The sequence below is a fragment of the Copadichromis virginalis genome, linkage group LG13 (genome assembly GCF_057382275.1).
Source record: "Copadichromis virginalis isolate Kocher_CV1m ecotype Utaka linkage group LG13, C_Virginalis_male_GT1.1, whole genome shotgun sequence".
In the NCBI taxonomy this organism is placed as follows: Eukaryota; Metazoa; Chordata; class Actinopteri; order Cichliformes; family Cichlidae; genus Copadichromis; species Copadichromis virginalis.
The window spans coordinates 20632681-20653261 of record NC_140630.1 but is presented as its reverse complement, the minus strand read 5'-3'; the positions used below and the strand labels follow the sequence as shown (position 1 = coordinate 20653261).

At 40.1% G+C, this 20581-nt stretch overlaps 1 protein-coding gene, 1 long non-coding RNA gene and 1 other non-coding gene across 10 annotated transcripts in view; 2 read left to right on the top strand and 1 right to left on the bottom strand.

Moving 5' to 3' along the window:
- Positions 1 to 4838, bottom strand: part of adgrb3 (adhesion G protein-coupled receptor B3) — a 116610-nt gene extending 111772 nt beyond the window's left edge. For 2 of the 8 annotated variants that reach the window (XM_085477943.1, XM_085477942.1), the window contains exons 1-2: positions 4403 to 4832; positions 1951 to 2719 (exon numbers count right to left, since the gene is read on the bottom strand). In XM_085477943.1, the coding sequence (XP_085334069.1) occupies positions 1951 to 2704 (754 nt within the window). In that variant the 5' untranslated portion in view covers positions 2705 to 2719; positions 4403 to 4832. Of the gene's footprint in view, positions 1 to 1950; positions 2720 to 4402 lie in introns of all 8 variants that reach the window. The other 6 variants (XM_085477946.1, XM_085477944.1, XM_085477941.1 and 3 more) reach the window with 6 other exon arrangements.
- A 179-nt stretch (positions 4839 to 5017) lies between these two features.
- LOC146695631 (uncharacterized) lies at positions 5018 to 6755 on the top strand. Its single transcript, XR_014923601.1, has 2 exons — positions 5018 to 6257; positions 6391 to 6755. It is a non-coding gene; the product is annotated as an uncharacterized LOC146695631 (long non-coding RNA).
- An 11473-nt stretch (positions 6756 to 18228) lies between these two features.
- Positions 18229 to 18336, top strand: LOC146695630 (U6 spliceosomal RNA). Its single transcript, XR_014923792.1, has one exon. It is a non-coding gene; the product is annotated as a U6 spliceosomal RNA (small nuclear RNA).
- The last annotated feature ends 2245 nt before the right edge of the window (positions 18337 to 20581 follow it).

Here is a 20581-nt window from a genome sequence, read left to right as displayed (position 1 = left end):
TATTCAAACCTCCCATCAACCAACCCTATAAATAGAAGCTTGTGGAAAATCTTCTGAGAGAGAGAGAAAAAAAATAATCTGTGCTCTTAAGCTGTTATTAACATGCTGATAGAAAAATGTCAAATGTTATTTTAGAGCAGGGAATTTTCTGTGAAAAGAAGCATAACGCTTCCCGGTAATATTTATGACACAAATGTAAGATTTACTAAATGATGAAATTACCTGACAAAATACACAGCTGAGTCATACTCACTGTTGTTACTCCACATGCTATTTGACTGTGTGTGTGAGGGGGCTGGATTGTTAATGGTAATTTTCTTCAGATGGTGTATGCATTATGGCTTAAGGGCTCTAGAGAAGCAGTAGCTAAACTATTCTCGAAATGGGTTTGTCATCCAACTTGATGGAGGTTAGCCACCTTAAAAATCACACGGAAATCTAGAGCTAGAGTAATTCTTACAAAAGCCATATAAATATCTTGAATGCTGTGGTGCTGATGCATCTTACGATAAACAAATTCCACATATGTGCGTTTGAAAAACGTGCCTGGAAATGTGACGTGGCACATAGCAGCGCTCATCTCCAGTCAACTGAACAGCTGAACTACTGCAATCAATATTTGTCTCTTCTTTGTGATAAGATAACTGCCACCTGTTATCCAGAGTGTTATTATAGCAACTGTTATTTTGGTACTTGCCACAGGGAACTAGCTCCATAACATTCCTGCAATCATTATTTCCCCACATCCCCCTCCAAAAAAGGTTGATTCATTATTTTTGGTTCATTGTGCCTTGATGAACACCCCTCCCTTCCCTGAAGTATGTAGCGTATTCCTCAAGGTGGGACGGTTCTCTGCTATCTGTTAAAATGCGAGCAGTTATGTGTCGAGAATGGCTTTCTTCGCAGTAGGTGAGAAAAAAAACACAACAACAAAAGATTAAAAAAAGAAAAAAACTCCCCCTACTAAGTGATAACACGAATACACAGAGAAATAACAGCCCTTATCATAAATAATAATTCGCTTATCTACTTTTCAATGTGTGTGGATGAATAGGTGGTTTGTGCATGCATGGGTGCTTGATGCATGTATGCACATTAGTGAATTACATGTCAACTGAAAATGCCGTCTTTCCTCTGTATATTGTTATTGCTCATTTCCAACAAACAGTGAAAACACGTTGCATTGCTCTATGGCAGCACTGCAAAAGTAGTATCCCTCTAGAACAGCTTTGAAAGAAAAGAAGAAAAAGCTCGTTTTTAAAATTAAATAACCTAAATACATTCCCGTATTTTCTGCAAAGCTAAACAATCCTTAACTCTTACATCTCATCCACAAGCTTTATGTGTTGCATTGCTTGAGCATTGTGCTCCAATTGGACACTGCTGCATCTATGATCCCAATCGTTCCATTTGCCATACAGGCTGCATGCCAATAAAAATGAAGGATGTGTCCGTATTGACCGCTGCTGGTCTTTGTATGGATGACACTGACATAAATGTATATACACACAAAAAAAATTATCTTTGGATTTGCAGCCATTTTAACTCTGCTTATGTGTACAAAAACAGCCATTTTAAAATTCACAGCAATGATAGTGCATTTTGAATTCAGTCCAACCAAATGAAAGACCCCCTTTTTAGATGGTTTGGTTTGTGCTGGTGTGGTCTTTACTACACCCAACTCCCCCGGCAGCTTTTTTCCCCTTTTATTCCTTCATCTTCTTCTTTTATTTTTATCTTGAAGTTGACTCATTTCTGAGCCAACTACACTAGATATATCTATGTGTGCTCTTTGTTTCATGGGCCATCACACTTCAAACATGCAATTAGGGCAGAGGTAGGAGTGACTGACGTGCACATTTATTTGACATGATTGCTATCTTCTCTATGCATACTTAATTCCATATACAACTATTTCAGCATAAAGAAGAAAGATGACAGGATACTCACCTTCTTTAGGAGGCCGTTTAACTTCTGCGGTCAGATTGCAGATCTGCCCGGCTTGTAGTTGGGGTGACAAGCAACCCTCCGTTTGTGGATTCAAGGGTAAAACCACGTTGTTGAGCATGAGCATGCTCTCTGATTCTCCATCGCCTAAATGCTGAGGACATGTGCATTTCGTGTACACAATCCCACATGTCTCCACTGTCCCTTTTTCTAATTTCAGGCAATTTTCCAGCCATGTACAAAGCACTTGACATCCAAATTGGCTAGGGCTGGCCTTGTTCAACACTAGAAACTCCACAATAGACTTCTCCTCCTCATCCAGCTTCTGTGGCGTCAATCCATTGTAATCATAAGGGAAAACTCTCCGTAGCTGAACAAAATTCTTGTCATACAGCAAAAATACGTAAATATTCTTTGAATCACACAAATACACTATAGACTCGTTGACTCTCAGCAGTTCATTGATCTTTTCATGTGAGTAATGGTCAAACTGATAAGCAAGCAAAGAGTATTCAGAGCAGCTCAAGTCTCGCTTGTATAGCTTCAGGTAGATGCTGTATTTGGTAGGGTCAGGGTTCTCCAGCGTCCATGTACAGTTTGTATAGTTCTTGGGAAACATTTCAGTCACTGAATATGATCCATAAATGACCCCCTTGACCAGAGTGGAACACCAATAATCTTGGGCACCAGTTAATCCAAACATAACCAGAAGATAGGTGGAAAATATATAAATCAACAGGTTTCGAACAGCCTTCATCCTATGTCATTTGGCCTGCAGGGAAAGATGAAGAGGATTACACAAAGGGGTGTTAAAGCAGGGCACATAAACACATGATAGATTATCACTACCAAGTCTGACTAACGAGCTTACATAGTTCTTATTACATCCTGCCATGATAAGAAGGGGGGCAAAAAGACACACAGGTAAACCTCAGCAACATGTGTTTTGCATCTCCATCCTTCATCACTATACTTTGTGCAAGCATTGCCACCTTGTGGTTGCTTCGGCTATTATTTATTTATTTATTTTTATTTAGGGAGGTGGGTGCAATAATGTGAGTCATTTAGACTTATTAATTGGGTCGTATTCGGTACGGCACAATCCCCGGAGATATACAAATGTAGCTATTTAGAAAATCTGGCGACAAAAAGGAAGAAACGGCGAAAGTGGCAGCCTTTGTAAGTCAGCGCAGTCCACGCGAGTTGTGGAAAATGTGCAGCTGCTCATTTTACGCAGTAACCAGTATCTTTGCACATGAAGCTATGTTCTCTGTGAATGTTTGCTCACGGGACAGTTAGATAATATGAGGAAGACAAACTGACGTTATATATATTTTTATTATTATTTATTTGGAGGGGGGTTATGTCCTGGCGTGTGCTCGGTCACTGCGAACTGTCGCCTCTTCCACACCACCTGCATGTCTCTGAATTTCAGGCATATTTGACAATGCAATTTGATAAAGAGACTGTGTGTGTGTGTGTGTGTGTGTGTGTGTGTGTGTGTGTGTGTGTGTGTGTGTGTGTGTGTGTGTGTGTGTGTTGTATGTCTGAGCTTGCATGTGTGCGTGTGCGGATCTACATGTGTGTGTGTGGGGGGGAGAGAGAGAGAGAGAGAGAATGCAATGCGATGTCCTGATTGCTTTAATCCTACAGGCAATGCAGCTGTGAGCAGTGTCACAGCAGAATGCGCGCGAGGGTGTGTGTACGTGTGCGCCTGTGTGTCTGTGTATGCGCGCGCGTGTCTCGAACTGTGTGTTGCGTGTGTGTCTGTGTGGGCGTTCAAATCGCAAGTAGGCTAGAGATGGGCTACCAGTTTTCACATAATAGATCCATTTGCGCATATGTCTTCAACTTCTTTCTCTTTGAATCGTGAATCACGCCCGTCACATTACCCCAGAATTATATGTGCGTTATATAAGGATTTGTGGAAGCGGTGCTGAGTTGGATCAGCTTTCTGCCGCGATAAATTCACATGATTTCACGTCCTTCCACAAGATTCACGACCAGGGCTAGACGAGAAAAATAAAATCAGTATTCTGGAGACGAGAAATCGGTCAAGAGACGCTGATTTTATTGCCGGGCTTCTAAGAGCAATTTAGACTCGAGAGGAAATCTGAATATAGAGACACGTCGGCCACGGGCTACATCTCATGCAGTGTCACTTCGAGGCTCGGCACTTTAAAGTGATTTTTGGCTCTTAAGAGAGAGATCAGCTCTTAAAATTCCTCTGTTAAGCACCCTGGACTAATGTGAGCGGATGAACGCTCCAAAACCATCGTGATGAATATACGGGGCAAATGTTTGAGAGAGGGAAGCTAAACTTTAACTGACAGATGACATATGAAAATTGCCATTGCACTTGCTCGAAGACCTTCATCTCATAATAATAATAATAATAATAATAATAATAATAATAATAATAATAATAATAATAATAATAATAATAATGTCTTACCTTACACTGCGGAAGCTATGGCTATTTTTTCCACATACTTGACCACATCCTTTATAAATAAATTCTGCAGCCCTCCAGTGAATCAATACTCCCCATTCCCGACAATAGAAGTCCGGCGCAACAAGATGGTTCAATGGATGAAAATAAAATGCGTTACACTCCGGTCTGCCCGCACATATCCCCCCGTCTCCTTCTTCTGGGTTTTTCCCATCAAAACGGAGCGCAACAACACACGACAGCCACCGAGAAAAAGAGAGAGAGAGGAGAAGAAGAAGAAGAAGAAGAAGAAGAAAGGAGAAAGACCAGGAGAGACAGAGGGGAAGAAATTCTTGGAGTGACGACGAGAGCAATTCTTACAGTATTTACCATAAATTAATTCGGCAGACTCCACGTCTCTATTTCCCACCGAAATGTTTTCTCCATCAAGTCGCGCACCGACCCCCCCTCTCCGCAAAAAGGGGGTGAATAGGGAAAAGAAAAAGAAAAAAAGATCCGTAGTGGGTGGATGTGAGATGTTGGGGGGTCAGTGAGTTACAACACAGAGAGAAATAGACGCGCTTTGCTTGGTGCTTGCAGAGCTCCAGGAGCAGGCTGCAATATCACGTCACACTCAGCCGCTAAGATAAAGCACGTACGTACGCTTCTTACTGCCGCTGCGTCTGGCACCGCCACCACTTTCTTCCCTGCCCTCCTCCTCCTCCTCCCCTCTTTCTTTCCTTCTTTCTTTCCTTCTTTTTTCTCTCTCTTTTTCCCCTCATACAGCCTCCCTTTAATTCGAGTCAAAAGGGTTTCCCCCCCTGAACTGGACCCTCTCAGTTGTGCTTCAGACAATACTGCGCTTTGCTTCTGCGCCCTTCTCCAATCAGGAATATTTCACGGATTTTTTTTATTTTTGTTACATTTTTTTTTCTGGATAAGAGGAGGGTGTGAGAATAACGTGATCATAAATGCTACTTGAGCGCTCTATCAGTGGGACTTGAGAGCTCGCTGGTGTGTTTGGTAATTTTCCCTTCTCTCCTGATGGGTGACAGCCGCTGTTTTGATTTCTTCACAGTTTGTCGATGTGCAGCACCCTGCACGTCCTCCTGCTCGCCCGAATTCGCGCTGCTGGAAGAACAAATGCTTATGGGGCAACTTGTGCCGTCTGTGGAAAGTTGTGCCGGGGTGTCTTCACCTTACAGGTGCAACTTTAAAGCTGCTGTTTTTCTTTCACTTTATTCTGCTTTCTCGGGGGAGTGCTTGCACAGACCGCCTTAATGTTTTCCCTGAACTCTTTCAAACGTTTTTTTTTTCTTACAGTCTAAATGTGCATTCATTCAGTCATCAGTAGTGAACTAAATGCTCCAGGCTTCATCAGCTGGCCGCTGACAATGAGGCACAAATGGTTCTGCAATAGTCTTCATCTCCCACTGGCTGAACTCATGGGAAGAATGGAATTGTAATGGAATGGGGATAGGGAGCTTCAGGGTGAGCCAAATCACCTGCTGATCACACCGCCCCTCCAAATGAAGGTGGAGGAAGGGTTTTGTTTTCATATGTGCCTTTTCTTTATCAGTATCCCATACAAAGGCTAAGCACAGACCTGATCATGTGCTTAAAAGAAAATGTATGGTAACGGAATGGCTGTCTTTGTTTTAGCCATGCCACGGGCTGGATAGTTGTCCAGGGTCTACTCCGCCTCTCGCCCAATGCCAGCTGGGATAGGCTCCAGCCAACCACCACTCTCCACAGGACACAAGCGGGTAGAGCTTGGATGGATGGAGAAATGATTGTGCATGACTTTCACATAGCTTGGAGCTCAATTCATTTGCATATTTGGGTTATTTGCATATTCAAAAAGGATGACATTCAATTGGTAAGTCCAGACAGAAACAACTGTTTGGTGTAGTTTTATTTTGTGATTTCTTTTTTCTTGGAGAGTTTGGTCAGCTGCTCTAATCATTTTACTGCGAATAGTTAACTCTCATTAGCCTGGCCGTCTCTTTCAGGCCCTGACTGAATGCGTTCCATCTGAGCAGATGCTGCATGAAGAAGCTGTTTGTTTATTTATTTCCAGGAAGTTTCAATCTGAAGTGTTTCTAAGCCAGCCTTTCCAAAAGAATGCTACAGAACCACACAGAGCAGCAGCGTTGTGAGAATCTGAAAGGACTTGTTTGTATCTCCAGCATCCTATCCCACACAGCGTTTACAACATTGTTAATCGGTTGCCAAACTTATAAAGGAGTTTGGAGTCCTGTTGGTTTCTGTGGCCTGTGACTAGAAGCTTTCTAATTCCAGTCTTCCCCAGGCAGCCAGTGGAACATCAGGGGTGACCTCGAGTCAGCCCACTTTCCACGGCCATAATGAAGACTTGGGTGTTTAGGGAGCTTTTGGCTCAGTACGCCAAGAGGTGGGAGAAATTCATGCAAAGCCTTATTGAACAATGAAAACACAATAAGTATCTCTCCACTGACTCACGAGGAGGCCAATTGCCAAGCTCCAGGAATGCAGCCATCACTCTCCTCTGCAAGGACATTTCCAGAGTCCAGCTGGTATGCTCTGTGGTTGCATTGTTGTCACTGCAACAAGAAGAAAAGATTACATTTACTACATTTAAGATTACATTCATGAGGGAATGTGAGTCCAGAAATTGTGGCCCAAGTAAGCAGTCAGCTCAAGAGTGAAAGATTGTGCTGCACTGTGTGATAACAATGAAGCTTTTGAATTTTTTTGAATTTTTCTTGAATTTTCTTTTTGAATGTCTTGGATTTGCATTCAGCAAGTGTAGTAGTTGCACATGCAGCACGGCAGTTTATCCTCTGCTAGAATCTCCAAAACATTTGTGATATTTTTTTTCATCTAATAGCAGTTGCGGAATCTGTCATATTATTCAGTCAACTCGAGTCTGTTTGAGCACATGGAATTTGAATTATTCATGACCCCGCATATAGAATAGCCCTATTATCACCTGCTCCTGTTTGTGTGTGTGTTTGTGTGACTGAAATCTACACTAACACTTGTGGGCGTGCGCGTGTGCCGAACAGTATATCTCTCTGATATTATGGCTGCATTTCATTTCATGGCCGTTGCAAAATGCAGTGTGATAAACATTAGCCTTTTGATCATGTGATAATATCAGTTTATTGATGTGAATCAACCTTTATGATTAGCATGTGAGTGGATACAAATATATATATAAATTGAATCAGCGACAGAAACATGTTTGGTTCCAGTTTTCAGTGTACCTACCAATTCATACAGTATGGTGCAGTGCATAAACATATGCAGGCATATAGGGTGAATTCTCTAGACACCAGTGAAATGTATTCAGACTTTCAGCTCAACTCAATCACGACGAGGGAGTCCATATGTTACTTCTGTCTGCACAGTGATAATGGGCTCCTCCCTGTAGGAATCTCAGCTGGATGACGTATTGGTAAACCCCAAATGAGCGTATCTGAGGGAAGTTTTTCTTGAAGTGCTCAGTTCTTTTGTGCGTCCTCCTGTGCTGTTGTGGAAGAAGCTATTACACCATTTGTCATTACAGAAGTTGTGCATTTCTGCCAGATTCTGGAGTATTTTCTTTTGTTTTATTTCCACTGCTGTTTTCTGCACTGCTACATTTTCTTCCACAAATTGCCATGCAGAAGTGCTACAGCTAATCTTCTCCGTTACACACAGCTAGTTAGGTTTAATGATTGCTGTTACCAAAGATGTCACTCTGTTTTTGTTTTGTTTGTTTTTTATGCCACAAAAGTAGCATGGAAATGAGAGCGGTAGGAGGATAACCACTTGAACACAGGCTGAAATATCTTAACCATTGAAATGTACTGACATTACTTGTCCTCCAGAGAATGATTTTGGCTTTCCAGTTCCTCTGACCTTTAGGACCTCTAGCGAATTTTTAATTGCTTAAGTGAGTTTTTATCTAGAATTATACACAGGTCACTTACAAAGTGAAAACTTGAAACCTACTGAATAGACTGGCATCTAAATTTACCCAGGCATAAAAGCTCCCCAAGCAATGAACGTTGTTGATCTTGTGACTTTTCCCTCTAATGCCAGTGGGAGGTTAACATCTGTGGTTTTGAGTCATATGGCTCAACAACTACTGGATGAAATTTTACACATATGCTCAGAATGTCCACAAGGAGAATTGCTGGTGGTTTTGTGCTTCTCTCAAATATTTATCCCATGTCAAAGTGTTGAAAAAGACAAGAAAATTTGGTGCATTATTGTGTCAAAATGCTGCCTTGCTAGTGCTTTGTTTTCGTCTTTTATGAAATACCTGCTAAGCAAATGACATTTCCATTCAACACTGCTGTTCTTTGTAGAGTCTCAGTGAGCAGACTGCATTCATGTTGACTTACAATCTTGTCGAATTTTTCTTGTGAACCTTTGAAAAAGCTTTCTTTTTCTTGCAACTTCAACTCACAAAGAGTGTGGTCAAAGAGGCACGGCCATGCCAATGACTCCTGTGAACATATCTACACATACCGTAAGATTGTGAGCGTCCACAAACATTTCATGTGTGACCACCTGATGCATTCATAAACTGCTGTATTTGCATTAAAGATTCATGCTAGTGGTAATGGTTTTGGTTGTTTAGGTTTTTTTGCTTTTTTATGCATCATGTCTACTGGATGTCACTATCAGTGTATACAGGCTTGTGTCTTATGGTTCAGTGCAATCATTACCCTAATGATGTACAACTCTATTAACAAATTAAAGTGTGAGTGCATCCCTTCAAGGGCTGTTTTCCCATTTTTCTTCATGTTTAATTAAAAACTGGTGCAGAAATTGCAGAGTGCTGGAGTCTGGATGGGGTTAAGTGCTGAGGGCAGTTCTTACACTTCTTGTATGGCAACGATAAACACTTCAAGTGGGCGCAAGAGGAAATGTATGTTAACCATATGAGCTAATCAATGCCTGTAAAAAAAGATGCATAGTTAGAGCATTTTTAAGACCGCACAGTCGCTTGCAATCAGTGTATTAAAATGAGTCCCCCATGAAAAGGCCCTTTGACTCCTGAGCACACATGATCTTTGCTAGTCAATAACAATGCATTATTAACCACATTTAGTTTGCTAGCGTGCTAATTTAATTTTTGATGCCGTTAGAAAATGTTGTGTTTTCACAAACACAGTGCTGTGAAAAACAATGCCATTATATCGTTTTATGTTTTTTTCTCCCTTAATCCATGTTTTCCTCACAAACACAGGCAACAGTGTAAATAACACCACTCATATTTGCATTTATTGCAATATGCAGCGAGAAGTTCCCTCAATTAATTCTTTATCATCTAAAATTTGTCATGAGGAAATTATCTTTTAAACACAGAATGAACAAAGGAAGGTATCAGAGGTCCACTTCTATCAAAATTTTAATGTGTGTAAAGCATTTAACAGGCTTCAAACATTAAAGTTTAAATATTCTTCATTACTTTTACAAGGGAAAATGTATTTCTGATGTTTTTCACAGACTCTTTACTACCTTATTTGCAGAGACATGCTCTCTCAACTTAAAACCTCACTTTAGAATAACCTTGCGTGATTAATGAGGTGAACTCTATGGTGTACTGACATAGTGCACTCTGATACCATCCAGGGTAAGAACAAAGTCTTGAAATGTCTCTGCTCAGAGACATTAGGCCAAGGTCTGCCTCCTATGGTGTTTCCAGGCTGTCTTCACAGAAATCCGGGAGATCTAAAAGTCAGTCAGCAGAGTGAAAATGCTTTTTAGGAGTGATATGATCTCATCTTTAGCAGGAATGACTCCCATGCTTTTAACCCTTACCGCTGCTTGTTTTCAGCTAAAAGCCCTGAAAGCATAACTGAACCTTGAACATGATCAGAATTATTGAATGTACCATTGATAACACACAGTTATTTTTGTAGGTAGTGGAAATCAAAGAAACAAAGTTACTGTATGAGTGCTGTGAGGAGTAAACAGTACTACATGGGTAACGTTTGGGGATTTTTTAAAGTGTTTTTTAAAGTTGCTGATCCATTTGAAATGCTAGACTTTCAGAATTGGATTAGTGTGTGTTGTGTGATTATTAGTTGATGGTCAAAAACACTGTGTTTTAATACAGTTACTGGACACTTTATTAGGTACACCTTACTGGTACTACTGCATATTGGGCCTCCTTTTGCCTTCAGAAATGAAGCCTATGCATAAGTTCAATAAGGAAGATCTATAATCACTCATCCGCTTGCTTTCCTGGGTGTTCAGCTGCTTGTCTGTTCTTTACATCGCTACCAGTTTCCCACGCTGTCAGTCTTAATACTGGCATCATTACTCTAGTCCAATCATCTTCTTGCCAGCCTTCTTTGAGCCAATCAGCCGTGCCTTTGTGTGGTTTAAATCTGGGCTCTCCATCATTCTCCCTTTCAGACTCTTTCGTGCAACCCTCCTCCTCCCTAACTCCACCTCACTCAAGTCACTAAGAGCTCCATCCAAGTCTCAGTCTTCATCTTCACCACTGGTATCGAGACTCCAAAGGGGTCCTGTTCTAAATCCCATTACCACTGGGATTATGTTCTGCCATGATGGGCCACGGGAGTCTTATTGAAAAATACACTGATTAATTTCTCTATCTCAATAAATCATGTTCAGTTCCTCAAACAGAACTCTCCTTACTCAACTGCATTACATATTTCTGACAAAGATTCAACACAGTGCTGAAAACATTCCCCAGAGAGTTTGGGCCACATTGACTTGATAGCGTAGTAAAGCTGCTGAAGGTTTGTCTGCTGCATATCTATGATGAGATGATCATTCCCACACATCCCAAATGTGCTCTATTGAAGTGAGATCTGGTAACCTTGTAAGCAATTTGATTACAGTGTTGAAGAAACCAGTTTGAGGTCATTTGAGCTTTGTGACAAGACATAATGTCCTGCTGGAATCAGCATCAGAAAATCCATACACTGTGGCCCTTAAAGGACTGGCATGGTAAAGGATCCCCAGATGGTACTAAGGGGCCTAAAGTGCGCCCAGAAAAACATTGTAATGGATATTGCTTGTTTCTTAAAAATAAATCCACTATAGCCACCAGCACAGACATGCTACATTTCCACTCTGAAAATTGCAGGTTTAATATGATGGGAGGGCTGAGCAAAAATGGATGGGTTCAGGAACCAGTAATGGTCTAATTGTGTGTAATTTTGATATATAAACACCAGGCTATTGAGTAATGGGATTTAGACCATTTTGATCATATTTATGGTATTTATTGTTGAAATGCACACACTGTATTTTAGATAATTATGAACTAGGTATAAAAACTTTTTCTAATTTTTCCATTTTATTGGAACTTTTAAAAGCCAGTCTTTTGTATCATCAGCGGCTTCTATCTCAAGCAACCACAAAAAAAGGTAATCATACATCAAGAGTATTGTATAATTCCCAGGATGACTCGTCTATTTTTTTCCCAGCATCTTTGATTACTTTCTCTGCTAGGGTTTTTTTTTATGTTGAATATACTATTCTGCTTTCCAGTCAAAGGAATTTTCTTTTTCAGATAAATGACACTGCTCTCCACCAAACCAGTCCAAATCTCACAGCTACAGAGTTACCTGTTAACAAAAAAGGAGCTAAATAATATATTAAAACCGTTCCTCATTTAAACCATGCATAATTTGGAATTATTATTAAATAATTAGAAATAAAGTGTTAAAAATGTATATGAGCTTTGTATATGATTGCAGGGCAGTCTTGCCTGGAAAAGAATCAACAGGCACTATTTCTATTGCTGGAGTTTAATATTCAGGAAAAAAATATATGTAGAGCCTGTCATGCATGTGTGACCTAAACTATGGCAGTCTGGTGCATACAGCTCTGCTTTACATTCCACTCGCACCTCTATTTGCTTTTCCATGCCTGGGTTTGGAACTGAATTTTAAATCAAGGTATTTTTCCCCAGCAGTGTTCCTGGTTTTTTTTGTTTTTTTCCCCCCCATCAGAGACAATGCGGCACTGCATGATTCCTCGGGGCCTTTATCCATTTTCTTTGAATGTGGTTCCAACTAGGCCTTAGACTCCCACAAACCCCCTTCTCTGGCTATGTAAATATTCCATACCCCCACACTGTGGATTGACAACTACTCCTGACTTAAAAGCATCATGTTAAACAGCAGGTTGGAAGCCAAACTTAATGATTTGGGGCCCAGTGCTTCATCTTACCAGTTGTTAGATCTTTCCTCTTGCCTTGCAGTTCCACATTATGTTTTATAAGTAAAACAGCCAGTGTAATGTCTTGTTATATGTTCAGTTGTGTGTATGTGTATAAATATAAAATTAGAATTTTGAAAAAAACTAATGATCACATAATAATTTAACCTTTTTTTTCATGTGTTAGTCTATAAATATATAAATTAAAAGATAGATGACTGATGCGTATCACTTTAACTCATTTCATACAAAAAAACCAAGTCATTCATTGAAAGATCCCCTGAACAGTCAGCATAGAGAGATTTGTCCTTGTTAATAAAGGAGATCGCGGGTCACCTTGGCAATTATCAATTCTCAATGGACGCAATAACAAACTATCTTTGCGACAAATCGCCTGCCACGTTTTAATTTTCCTGTCTGTAATTTGTTTTACTCAATGCAGCGAGGAAATGAGAGGGGTGGGATAAAAATAACTGACAGTCTTGGAGTTCATTGGAAAAGAGCTGCTTAGTCATTAATAACAGACTAAAATGTGAGTTAAACCCATAATTTTGCTATTGGTGTTATACACTGTTAACACCGCTGAGTTCTCTATTCTGTAGTTGCAGTAATTAATCATGAGCCATGAACTAAATTCAGTCTCTGTCATGTTTAACCCCCTCAATTCCGCTTTACGGCTGTAAAATTCAGATCTCAGGCATTGTGCAAGCAGATCTGGAGTAGTTTAATTTATTGATAATCCTGGTATCTTTGCACAAGCCTTTCATCACTTTCTCTGATGCTACTGTTTGTAGAAACTAGAATCAGAGAGGTCTGCCTTGTGATATCGGCTCGACATTAATATGGGCATTCCCAAAATGCATTTCAGATTGTTATTCAGACATTTTTTTTAAAGCAGCGTAAGGAACATTTTCTTATTCATCCTTTACTCTTCCAGCAGAAGCATAGTTTTTTAATATGAAAAGCCTCAGACACACACACACACACACACACACACACACTGTTGGCTCTATCAAGCTTTGTAGCTCCATGGACAACGCTGAGATTCAGCTAATTAAAATTTTGGTGATAAAATAATTAGCCTCTCTGGCAGACAATGGAGAGTGAAATTCTTTTGCTCAAGTGAAGTGATAAGAAACTTTTCAAGCATTTCACGTTTGCTTCCGACAGGACAACCCCAATTTGGTTAGACTGGAATGCTTGTGTGTATATTTTAATTAACAGTATAAGCTTCCTCACCTGAGAGCATGCCCACACTTCAACAGAACTTCAGTAGCATAAAAAAAATACAGATAATTTTTTTCCTCGTAAATTAACACATTTTCTGGCACTGTTAATCACGATTTGTGTCGAAGTCTATGATGAACGCATGCAAATTCATTTTTGTCATGTATGATATTTTACAATAATTCGTAAGTCTCAAGAAATGTGGTTTCCCATTTACCTCAATATTTCTCAGCGCAGACTGATTACACAGTTTTTGTGTTAATATTTTCTTATTTACAAACCTTTAATTAACATGATTATCATATTTCTTTGTAATCACAGGAAGATGTGGCACCTCATTCCTTTTCTCCAGCCATTGCCACAGCAGTACGTCTGCTAGATTCAGAAATTGAAAATTTGGCCAGGAAAATGATTTGTTGGTTGAGGCAGCTGAGGGCATATCCTCATCGGTCACAACTTTTATTTGGACTAGTAATTGGAGATATATTGACACTGGTGCATTTTCCTTTGTAAATGCTGCTTCAAGCCAAATCTGTGACACACTATTTTGTTATTGTGGCAGTAAGCCAAATAAGACAATTTCAGTCATAGCCTATGCAATGCTGTTGTTGCTCTGTTGGTAATGGCATTTAGTCACTGAGGCATAGGTCACTCTTACAATAATGTTCCTCGTGACTTCATTCTGACATGCCCATGGCGGTGATGGAGAGAGACCGATATGATTAGACGGCAGACCTACATCAACTGATGCGTAATATTTGAGGTAAGAGTCTTTTCACTACTACATGGTCTCTATTGGTAGGCTATAGTCTATGTGTTGTTATGGGAATGCATCAATATACAGCTTAGTAGATGTGTGTAACTGGACATTATTTCTACGTACAATTAAACAAAGAGATGTGCTGACAGTTGTGATGGAGCAAAAGATCAGTGGATGGCCATTTTGTCAGAAATTATTTCATTATGAACTGTAACTCTGTGTTGGCTCATCTAAATTGAAAATCTCAATATAGTGTATATGTTAAAGTGTCAAGGTCTGCGGAGGCAGACCGTGCGGAAAGGTGTGTGGTGGACCCAGGTGCGAACACAAACGAGGATGCAGGAGTGGATTCCAACCAAAACGAGCCTTTTATTATGGCTGATGAAAAGAACAAAAACAGAATGAGGGCAGCATACGTGTAGTACTCAACAGAAAACCTAAACTGGACAAAACTAAGGAAAGACTATGGCTGGAGGTACAGAACACAGGAGGTGGTAACACAGACGACGCGAGACAGACTGTATGAAACACAGAGACTAAATACACATGAGGGATGATCAGGGGAAGTGGCCACACATGGGAACACAGCTGACACACATGAACTTAACGACAGGACAGAAGGAGTGAAACTGAATACACTGACCGTGAATACAGACTTTCAAAGTAAAACAGGAAAACATGGAGATTAGACAAGACACATGAACCGGGGAGACGTAGTACAGGGGAGATGACATAACCGACAGCATGGACTTGACAATATAAGACACGCAGACATAAACACACGAAGGGCAAGGGAGACTTAATACACGGGTAATATGTACAAATGGCTGGACTGCCTTAGTGACCCTAAACAAAGAATAAACATCAAAATAGGCTAAAACACAAAACACTGGGTCGCACGACCCAGGACCATGACATAAAGTGAGCATACTACAGCTCAGTTTGATTCCAAACACTTGTAGGGCAGCTGGATTCTCAGGACATCCACAAGATCCCATTTATGAGACAATTCTTTCTACGCTTCAAGTTATGCACTTGTAGGAGACCCACAGTTGATTTGGTCCAGTCAACTTATTGTAGAGACTACTGGGTAATAAAGTCACAACTACAGGAAATATTCAGGTATGATAAAAAAAATATATCAAGTAGTCACTTGCAAAGAATTTTCTTCATTAGGACTTCGACCAATCTCATTTCTGCAAACATCTGTCTTTCAAAGATAGCTACCCGGTTGTTTGGCTGGTTGTTACTCTCTATCTCCTATGAGTCACTGGTTTCATGTTTGCCCTTAGTAAATGGTGAGTGACAGAGTCATCTGCTTTTTTTTTTTTTTTTTTTTAAAAAGCCTGTCATTTTACAAAAGATAACTTAACCCAGTGTATTGCGTTTATAAAAACCCTCTGTTTTGTTTACATTCTTACTCACATTTACCATATTACAGTAAGTGCTATTCCAAGCCAGTTAGCATATAAGCTGCTGTAGGCAGAAATCTAGGGAAAAAAATGGCAGAATCTGAAAAAAGAGAGAAGTTCCCTTCTGCATTCTAAGCCCTTCAAACTAAATGGGTATAAGCATGTGTTTTATGATCACTAAGGATCAGGAATCTGGCTTTTCGCTTTACATACAGTAGGATTCAAACCCTGCTCTCTTAGGTGAATGTTCTGTGTCCATCCAGTTGCACCTCTAGTTTCATATATTCACTGTTTGGTATAAAAACTGTACTGTAATCACATTATATTTTCCTGTAGCAATGCAATATAACACATTGCTCTAAATAATACATTTAATAATCACTTTACAAACACTAACCAAATAAATATGTTGTTCCCTGCACTACATAAGTTATTCATGCATCTCTGGACATTGGGTTGATAGAAAAAAAATCTTTTTCCTGTGGACTTGTGTTTGTGCTAATCAGCTGACTTGGGTTTGTGTGGAGGAAAGGGAAAATAAGCAGAGTTGAGGAATGATGACCTAGACATTACTTTAATTTGCATTGCATGAAAGGACAGGAATGTGGTGGCTCCAGAAACAGCTTTCCACTGCTGCTAACATGACATCAACTTTTTGCAAAACATTTGCAAGGACAGCAGCAGAAAAAAGTCTTGATTTTCAGCAGATAACAAAGGCACCGATGAGCTGATTTTGTGTCAAAACTCAAACCCTAGATGAAAGATCTTGTGCCTCCTTTTTAAAAAAATGACTTTTTAGATTTATATTGTTAAATGGGACTAAAGTCATGTAACGATTATTGTAATGATTTACTTTCTACCAGGAGGAAACCATAATCCATTACAATTTTGTAAAAAGTAACAAATAATGTATAAATTATTCCCTTTCACAGTAAGGACACAAACACTGATTATGTTTTACATGGACTATTGCTATACTGTTAATCGAGTCTGAAACTATTGCTTAGATAAGCTCTTTCATCATAGGATCCAGAATGAGAACCCAAGCAAAGCAAAGGAGTCTTTGTCTGCTACAGTGATGCCAAAAACATGTTGCTTCTCATGCTGGCTTACTAGGTAGACACAAAATATGAGTTGTCTATAGTTATTTTAAAAAGGGTGTATGGTTTCATATAGTGTTTCATACAAAATGACTAAAAGAAGAAGAAGAAGAAAAGAATTGTCTTCTGTTAAAGCGACAACAAGAACTTAAATTCTAATTTGACTCTGATAAATTCAATATGTATGCTGTATGTGGTCAGTACTGACCTGTAATGTCTCTAAAAACTACAGTCTCAGAATGCTTAATCACCCCATTCATAAAAACAGTATTTGAAATGCATCTTTCAACTGAATACCTTTAGTGCCTTTGGATGTGTTATGAAATATGTATTTAATATGGTTTTAGTGAGCAAAATAAAGGTGCCTCAGTCAATAGCAGGCATTCTACTTACATTTTCATTGAGGCATTCAATATGATTTCGTAATCTCCGCACATTTTTTTTCTTTTTTTGTGTGTATCGTGACCTTGAATATATGTTTGGTGATTTAAATTCTGCAGAGGCTCTGCTGAATAATAAAGATTAATGCTCAGAGATTATGTTTTTGCCATGCTGAATGAGGCACATGAGACATGGCTGAAATGCAGACAGACTGCGGCTATAAGTGATCTGCAGATTTTATGCTAAGTAGTAAACAAGTAGTAAACAATGCACGAAAGCTAGATTTGGTGAATGAGCAAACTCCAGATCAGATGTTTCCATCGTTCAAATCTATTGGACATTCACTGGTTCAATTCTGAATAATGTGGCCTGTCTAAAGAACTAAATGAAAGTATATCTCACCTTACTTTAGTGTTTAATATTTCCAAAGCGTGTTGCCGACTACAGCTCAGACATGAATTTGTTTTTCTCAGGTATAAACAATCATTCCAGTTGTTTACAGTCAATTTTAAACCAAAGAATTGCATCATAAATGTCACCCAAAACTGCACTGCACAATTAGTACTTTGGAGACAACCTTGTCTGAGGAGCAATTGCCTGGATCAACCTGTCTACTGTAATGAGACTGGCTGAAAACTGCCTGCACCATTGGTTTCCTGCAGCTCAGCTGTCCCTTGTGATATCCATCTCCCGAGTCTGGTCTGGCTTGTCAATCTGGACTGGAGGGAGGTACTGCCTTTGCTGATCACATCTGCTCAGAGAGCTGCTTTCAGCAGCATGAATGGTCATGGTGTGCTTGCTTCGGCAAGCGCGTACGCTAAATTGGATACGATACAGAGAAGATTAGCATGGCCCCTGCGCAAGGATGACACGCAAATTCGTAAAACTATGCCTCTGTCATCACAACCAGATAGTCCATTTGAATCGCAGCACCCAACTCCTCACAGAATTTCCTCCATTAGCATTTTGGCTGCTAATATGTTGATGTCTGCATACTGTATCTCAGCGGGTGAGTTTTGACAGATTTTGCGCTCAGAAAATAATTTAATATAGTACGTGTTAAAATCTTCCACTATGAAATGAAAATAATGGATCACTCGGTGTTGTGTTTTAAAGACCCTTCACCTATTCAAATGATTGTTTATCCAGTAGCTTAGTTCATTAAACCACTAAAAATATCTGGCACAGTTTACACTGCAATATTGAGTAGGGCCTGTCTGAGGCTGTCCATCCCAGGAGATGTGTAACAGGAAGACAGATGAGGTACTGGATGCCAAAGATGAAATATAAAAGTGATTTCCATTAAGGTAAAAATGCACTTTAAAACCTTAAAACAGTTTATATTGCCGCTATAAACTTGGATGGTGAAATCTAGGTTCGTGTCTAAGGCCATATTTCTTCTAAAACAGATGAAAGCCAGCCAATACTTCAATTTGTCATCAAAGCAAAACTGTCCATGTTTGGCCCATTAACACTGAAAAAGAGTTCGTATCCATGGTGACGTTCAGGGGAGAGAGAGAGATTCTCTAGCTGAGCATTGCTATGAAATTAACTCATTAATGTGTAGAGACTACATCAAATATCCCCAGGAGTCCACCAAGTCACCTCCTGGTTAATTGAGCAGCTTGTATCGCTCCACACTATCTTTGATTAGTATATTTGTTTTGACCTTTTCAGAACAACAGTCCATGCGTACGAGTGTGTATTTATTGCCGTGCCCAAGTTCTTAAGAGGAACAAAGGCATTTTGGAGAGATTATGACTAAATGATGCCCTGTCAGCTACCATCCTTTGATGGTACAGAGGCATTCACAATAAATGAATGGGAGTGAAGATGTCTTGTTTTAAGTCAAAAATAAAATTGGCTGAACATTGCACAGGGTTGCACTCAAAATGGGAAAAGTAATTTGATGGCTTGTAAACTATGTAACACCGCAGCCAACAGAGCCCACCAGAAATTCTCAATTGAGCTGATGAGCCCTGAAAAACACCATCAAGCTACCTCCCTGGTGGCAGGGAAGACGCCACCTGTGGTATCCTACAGATGTGCATTGGAACGGCGCTACCTCTCGCACCCCACCCCCCAGTGAGTTGTGGGATATATTAATGGGGCAATCTCTGGTGTACATCTCTGAGGGAGCACGTGAGGAACACCACTACGAAGGCCTGTTCTTCCCTCTTGGGGCCTTTGCAGGTGTGCTAATATGATATTGGAGCTGTCTGAAGAACTTACACCACAACGCAGTGACTAGTGAGATGAATTAGAGAGGTCCAGCCTCTCTCTTTAATGACAAGCCGTCCTCTCCATTTCTCAGCTCTCCAATCATGCAGACAACTCGCCACGGCTTTACTCCAGCCAGGTCCCCAGCATGAGGATGACCCATCAGTCTGCCGCATGTTACACTAGCCAATCTGCTGGGATGATAAATGATAACCAGGAGCTCTGTGCTACTGGCCCTGTCAGAGGAGATTTCGGATGGGAGGGATGATGGGGTTGCCACACCGAAGCGTGGTGTGGGCTCACAGCAGGTACAGAGCAAAGGATCCAGTACCACCAATTAATGTTTGTCTTACTTCTCCCTGGATAACCAGAGCGCACCATACACCATGCAGGCAAAGCGCTGTTCCGACAAATAACAGTCTCGGAAATGCTCAGTACTCCAGGGAGCATGAGAAAAGATGCACGGCATTATGTGGATATGCAACAGCCAACAGCAACAATTAGTCTGGTGTTCCTTTGGGAATCGTCACCTGGGTAGAAGAACTTTGAACAACGTGAAAAGAAAATGTGTGTTTTCAATGGAGAGTAGTGAATTTGTATAAATAATGAATAAAAAAAGCTTTGTCAAAAAAGCCAACATGAATCAAAGTGAGATATCTTCTTGTAAAAAAAGAGAAATTCAATAGGAAGTTTATTTACAGCAAAATACTGGCCTGAAATCTCACAAAGAATCAATTTCTCATCTTTCTTTTCATCAGCCTGCACGACTGCCTTCCTGCTTTCTGCCATATCCGTATCAAAGGTCTGCACAAATGTCTGCCATCTAGAAATCACTTTAACAGCAGAGGGTGCCAAAGCTTTTCAGTTTTACATTTCCCAGGTCCACTGAAGCACACTTTTTAAAAATCCCCATTAAAGCACATGA